Below are 6,923 nucleotides of genomic sequence, written 5' to 3'. Positions count from 1 at the left end.
ACAAAATTGAGATCATGTAGGCCTTTGGATTTAGACTATCAATTTAATTTAATGTCATGTTTCTTTTCCTTGGTTGAGCAATGTGTTTCATTTATGTATGACAAATCAATTTCAATGATTAATATATTTTAGTTTAGTACTATGGGTCTTTGAACAATCTATTATGTCTCATCTTGATTTTTCCGTATCGGTTGGGGTGTGACACGGTGGGGTGGTGGTGTTGTTAATGAAGGGATGGAATGAAAAAAAAAACAGAGGGAGGGGGGATAGAATGATTTTGTTGAAATGTAATGACTTATGTAATGGGTGACTCTATTTCATTGACCAACCAAATATTTTTTTTCTTCATTCTCTTGTAATGGTTCATTTCATTCCTGCATACCAAATACTACCTTATTAGTGATGTGCATATGAGCTTGCTTGCTTATTTCCTTTTTATCTATGGATGTCGTAAACTAAGCACCTAGGAGGCAAAAATCTTTTTAACCCGTTTCAGGTTTCTGATAATCTGTTCGAGATATAGCGATTGTTCAATGGGGCCCGTTTTTTCTAGTCATACAGGGCTCCGGAATTCTCAAAGACAACCCTGGGGCTATAGTTTATTTATAACAGATTACATAAATATTATTAACTACATTTAAGAAGTGGATATGATATAAACTTCTAACCCTGGTTACTGCTATCTTTACAAAAGTCTCACATAGACATGAAGTTGACATTTCTAACAAAACCTTAGAAAATCATTTTTTTTTCTGCATGATGTTATGGAGGCCTGCCACTTTTAGCCTGGTGTTTATAACAACAGAAAAAAGAAAAATAACACAACAAATTGATTCAAGGTAAAGTTAAAAGCAACACATGTCAGTAACAAGGTAAGGTAAACTATAACAACATTCGCATTGAATTACAACTATATAATTTCAAATTCATAGAGGCGTGCAGACTATTTACAAGATCCCTATTAGGAAACAATGCGTCAAATAATACAGTGAGATATTTCTCGTAACAAATTCCACAAGTTTACAAGCTGACCTCACATTTTCAAGAATCATGATTCATCAGGCTTCGGCTCAAGCACCACAGGAATCTTCTCTACATGGTCACCACGCAGCACCTCCACAGTAACCTGTCCACCAAGGTTGACATACAAGTATGAAATACGGTATATTAAGCAACATTATTTATAGAGTAAATTACGTTTTTGGCCCCTGTGGTTATATCACTTTTACTATATTAGCCCAAAATAAGAATTTTTAACATATCTGCCCCCGTGATCTCTATAACTAACCATTTTGGCCCCTAAGTCTAGAGATCATGGGGGCCAAAATGGTTAGTTAGAGACCATGGGGGCCAAAATGGTTAGACTTAGGGGCCAAAATGGTTAGTTATAGAGACCATGGAGGCAGATATGTTAAAAATTCTTATTTTGGGCTAATATAGTAAAAGTGATATAACCACAGGGGCCAAAAACGTAATTTACTCTTATTTATATTTATTTATATTTATATATATAACAAAGTTCATGGTTGTGAATAGTGAGGCGGTGCTAAAATGCACCATCTCTTTTTGCTAAAATGAGCACGCCTATCTATGCTAAAATGAGCCCCTTTTGTGGTTTGTCTTTTGTGCGTGTTTTTTTTACTTTCAATAGCACCTGTATACTTTAAATAACTTGGCATTCGTTAATTAGGGTATTGTACTTTTGGAGTTTTTCCTTTCGGCTGCTATACTGAGTGTTGGTACAGTATCAATACCGTAACGAACTGAACCAATACCGACTGGATTCCCGCCCCAACGCGCCGGGGAATTTTACTAGTTTAACACAAAATTTGGATGGAAACTTACTGTTTCACCCACTTTACATTGGTCAAGAATTCTGTACAAATCACTTCCATTAGCAACCTTTTTTCCATTTACAGAAGTAATAATGTCACCCAGTATGAGCCTTCCGTAGGTATCACGTTTCGTTGATTGAAGACCCTGTAGGTTCAAAGTTCAAACCAATCAGCAACTTCTCAAGGTGTAGACACAAAATTATGCAAAATTTACGAAGTTGGTAAAAGGAAATGATAACATATATACCGCTTTTCCCGCAGGGCCATTTGGAGGAGCATCTAAGACAAGTACTCCACTGACTCCGAGTTGCTCCACCGACTGATCGGGTGCAAACTTAATTCCTAAAATAGGTCTGGTAACTTTTCCAAATTGCACCAATTGGTCAACGATTCCACCGACCTGAACAGATATGATTCAACAAATACATCAAATGAAAGAAGAAATTTACTTCAGAGGCTTCATAGTTCATATGGCTAGATGAGATTTAAAGGGCAAGTGGAGATATGTGACTCACTGTGTCAACTGGAATGGAAAATCCAACACCCGATGATGCACCAGATGGAGAGTATATAGCTGTGTTTATCCCGATAAGGTTTCCTGAGCTATCGAGAAGTGGCCCTCCGCTATTTCCAGGGTTGATTGCAGCATCCGTTTGGATAACGTCTTGAATCGGGCGGCCAGTTGCAGCAGAGCTTATTTCTCTCCTTAGCCCACTGCAAACAACCTCATGAAGTAACCATTCGAGGTCGAATGCCTAATAAGTACATAGTTTTATTTTTAATCCTAATAAAACTCTGTTTTCTAATAAAGATTATCTAATAGATGCTAAAAGAATATAAAGACTTGCCCAATAAATAAAAATATAAAATAATACTAATAATAATCCATCAAAGGCTTATCATTACTCCAGCCCCTAAACACCTTGTCATCAAGTCTCAAGGTGTGGCTTCAATGATCTACCCTATCTTCCATGCCCAAACAATGTATGTAGAAGTTGATTAATGATCAACATGATGGTAGCTTTACAATGTCGTTACCAACACCTAGTTAACTCTTTACGATCCAAACTAGTTATGTATTGTAGTGGCGTTTTAGACTAGTGATGTATTCTGTCTAGAAGGTATCTGTGTGTGTAGTATCAAACTCTATGTCACAAAGGAAGGATAAGTGGCACAAAGTGCATTAGGAATTAGAGTTTTATTAGGAATAAAATAATTGGGGAGCTAGTTGTCCAACAACAAGTATCAGGATTATTGCAAATGTTCAAATACAATAGTCATTAATAAGGATTGCTTGTGCATATGATTAAGGAATAGAATGCAATGTAGCATGCTTCAATTTAATCAACAAATTTCGGCCTATATTTTCAATCTAGATGTAGGTATGTCCTAGTTCCTAGTAAAGATATTCTTAATATGTTTCCAAATTCCTCAAAACAGACCTTAGCTTTAAAAGGTATAAAAATAAGTGCTGCAATAATGAAAGGTAACCAACCCCCTTTACTTGTAGCGGTAATTCATACCTGATGACACCAGTCGTTAGAGTGTGATCAAGCCCAAACTGCAAAAAAAAATATATGTACGTCAAAGTAAGTAATCTACCAAGTACAAATTTATGGAAGGGGAAAGGTAGTTAAAAGTGAAAAAAAAAAATATTAGAATATGCACAATATACATATATAAATTACTCATATTCTCATGCATCAAAGTTAGTATATGCACACTCACAGGATTTCCAATAGCAAAAACTTTTTGCCCAACAAGCAAGTCTGCAGACACACCGACTGGTATTGGTCTCAATTTATCTTTCGGTGCATCGATACGCAGTACTGCAACATCTTTATCTTGATCAAACCCAACAACTTTTGCATCATATGTGGTCTGATCAGCGAGAGTTACCCTGAATATATATACATCAACTCAATGACAGAAAAGAGAAAAAATAATGATATCATAGGCGTTTCTAACAAAACCTAACGACAAAGGTAGACACTGCAACCACGGTGGACAAACTAGATAAAGAACTATTGGTAGGCCTAGGAAACAACCTAACAAGAAAATTTAGACACGTGCCAAAATCAAAAGTAAACATGAGGAGGGGGATGTTTTAGGTCTATGTATTATTACTCAATCAAATTATGCATATTATGATATTAACAAGAAAGTAAGAGACTAAGATCAACGAGGTTAATAGTATATACATGTTCTTTCTTAAGGTTAATTCAATTTGTTCATCAATCTGCTGACAGATGATCACGGATACAACATAACAGCCAAACATAATTTCATAGTATTACGCGCTTTCTACACCTGCGGTGATTTGGATTTCCTTTATAACATGGAATAATTAGACATTCATACATGAACATCTACCATGGTTCCAAAGAAATGGACATGTACACAACAAGAAAAAGCATCATGATCTCTAAAAAGAGGAAAAACTTAACCAACCTGAGATCAGACGCACCTCGAATAACATGATAATTCGTGACAACATGTCCTTGCTTATCCCAAACAAATCCTGATCCCGACCCCTGCGGCACCTCCAACACATCCAAAGTAAACGCATCCTGCCTAAACAACACAACTTCACTCAATAACCGAACAAATCAACAAAACTACCTCCATTAAAAAAAACAATTCCACATTCTCATCCACTAATCCACTACAAATCATTACACAAACACAAACTCGCTATCCAAATAAATCAAATCATCACACTCATTCCATTAACCTAAACATATAAATCACAAGTTATAACTTATTATAACAATACCTAGCAGCTAAGTTGGTTATATATACAACCGAAGGTGTATTCTCCTGAAACAGACGAACGGTAGCGAGCTCATCCGTCTGCAGCTTCCGAGACGGAGTGACAACAAACGCAGCAGCGGAATCGACATCGGTGACAAACACAGAGACGGATAGGGCTACGGACGTGATTAACACGACGAACGAGTCTAGAAACTTGTTGATGGCGGATTCAGGCGCCGTCGAGTGGTTACGGTGAGCGGATGGCCGGAGTGAGGCGACGATGCAAGCCGTATGGAGGTTGCGATGAGCGAAGGTTCTGGAGACTGAGAGTGTGGGGCGACTGGGGGTGGGGAAACGAGGAGAGAGAGTAGTAGAAGAGATGTATGTGGAGAAGAATGAATGTGCAGCCATTCCTTTTCGCTCAGAAATGAATATCAGCGATGACTTGTTTTTATTTTATTTGTATTTGAAAGAGAGGACTTTTAAGTTTCAACTTCAGGTTAAATACAAATACTAATTTGAAACTAGTGGTATGCTGTTGTGTGATTGGTGTCGGTCGTTATCGGTTTAGTTTGATTTATTACGTTACTGATAGTTGGTATAGTTTGTGATATCAAATTTGAATATAGTTTTAAAATTTTTTTTGAAAACAAATTATAAAGTATTTTATTATGATTTTTAACGATTTATTCATACTTGTAAAGTTACATCAAAACAGAAGGTAGACGGGCAACAAGCTGCGCCGCTACCCCTTTCTGAATTGCAAACCCTAATCTACCAAAGACAAAACCCCTTTAAAATTATATTATTTATAGTGTAAAGAGTAAAATTAAAACTATTCTTTACATCTACCTATAGGGGTGGGAAGTTGGTAAGTACCAGTTTATTTTTATTTTGTTAGAGTACGGATATGATACTAAAATTTTTTAAGTTAACGAACGTAAATTATAAATTAATGTGTATATCATATAACGTATTAAAAGCGAAACTAAAGTTAAAAATATAATATTTTATTGATAAAATTATTATTCATAATCCATGCAAATTAAATAATAAGTATATAACATAACAAAAATAATTATGATTATTAAATCATGTTCCTTTTTGTTATCCGGCAAAATTAAAAACAAAATATAATGAAAAGGTAGTCTTTAAGAAGAGCTAAAGGTTAGAGTTCATGGCTTTATAGACTAGTGATATATTAGGGGTGGAATAAGACTTTAGGACCAATAGGTCCTGGATTCAATTCCCACAAAGGGAGGTTTTTCCCGTATTAAGAGCTAGATATTTTCAAGTACCATTAACATTCTTCATCAATATATACGATATATCTTTCTAATCTAATGTATGTTTCAAGGACCATTAGTTCACCTAGTGTGATGTATTTAGAGTGAGTTACTTATATTATAAAGAATAGTTGTGAGTAATTATAAGTAAAAAGGGGATGCAAAATTCAGTTTTTCTATTTTACCTTCAATTAATTAAGCTACCAAACTTTTGTTTTATTAAAAGTGTAAATAACCCAACTGTATAATCACTCTAAATGGACCCATCTTCAAACCATGTTTCTTGCATCTTCGAGAACCATGTGTCCATGTGACGATGTCCCTATCAAAAAACCACAATGTCCAAATATAAATAAAAAACATTGGTTGAAAGTAGATAGTAAGAATGTGATAATGGTCTAATTACTCGCAGCATACGTCCCGTTTATTCACTACTCATAGACATTTTTATTTCTGTATTTCTTAATTCTTAGGTAATAAAGAAATATACCAATCCACTTTACCTTTAGTTTTTATATTTCTATTTTCTGTAGTAATAAAATTATATAAAAACAGAATAGCAAGGAATTACTATATAAACCAAACCAAGTCACATGAAAAGTGACTTGGTGGAACTAGTAAAATTACTTTTTCGATTCCACCCATTATATTTTATATAATATATACTTATTTTTTACTAATTTGATTTTTATGAAACGATACTGACAGTACACAGGTAGTCCCACTAGTTAACTTAAAATCCCAATGTATATTTTTTAAAAAGTTAACAGATATACCCATTATCCTACGGATTTTAAATCAAGTAGTGGACTATGATTACTAATATCCATGGCATACATGCATTGTACATTTGTTATGAAGAGTACCAATCACTTCAACAAATGTTTATACACATAAGGCGGTCCGGAGTGGCAGCGGCAAAGGCATGTGGCACCGATCGGTGACCGATGCCAACCTTTTTACCGCACATGTTTTACCGATTGTGGGGAAGAAATCGGTGAGGGGTTGCCGATGCGGGGAGAGGGAGGGTAGGAGAGAGGGGGGGTGT

At 35.4% G+C, this 6,923-nt stretch overlaps 1 protein-coding gene across 1 annotated transcript; it reads right to left on the bottom strand.

Moving 5' to 3' along the window:
* Positions 1-833: 833 nt before the first annotated feature.
* Positions 834-5,061, bottom strand: LOC110879294 (protease Do-like 1, chloroplastic). Its single transcript, XM_022127716.2, has 8 exons — positions 4,612-5,061; positions 4,287-4,409; positions 3,564-3,735; positions 3,359-3,396; positions 2,351-2,549; positions 2,083-2,235; positions 1,846-1,980; positions 834-1,126 (listed from the first exon to the last, which is right to left on the bottom strand). The coding sequence occupies exons 1-8, from the start codon at positions 4,998-5,000 to the stop codon at positions 1,049-1,051; spliced, it is 1,287 nt and encodes a 428-aa protein (XP_021983408.1). The 5' UTR covers positions 5,001-5,061; the 3' UTR covers positions 834-1,048.
* Positions 5,062-6,923: the final 1,862 nt, after the last annotated feature.

This window comes from Helianthus annuus, chromosome 9, assembly GCF_002127325.2.
Source record: "Helianthus annuus cultivar XRQ/B chromosome 9, HanXRQr2.0-SUNRISE, whole genome shotgun sequence".
In the NCBI taxonomy this organism is placed as follows: Eukaryota; Viridiplantae; Streptophyta; class Magnoliopsida; order Asterales; family Asteraceae; genus Helianthus; species Helianthus annuus.
This window is presented reverse-complemented; position numbering and strand designations above follow the sequence as displayed.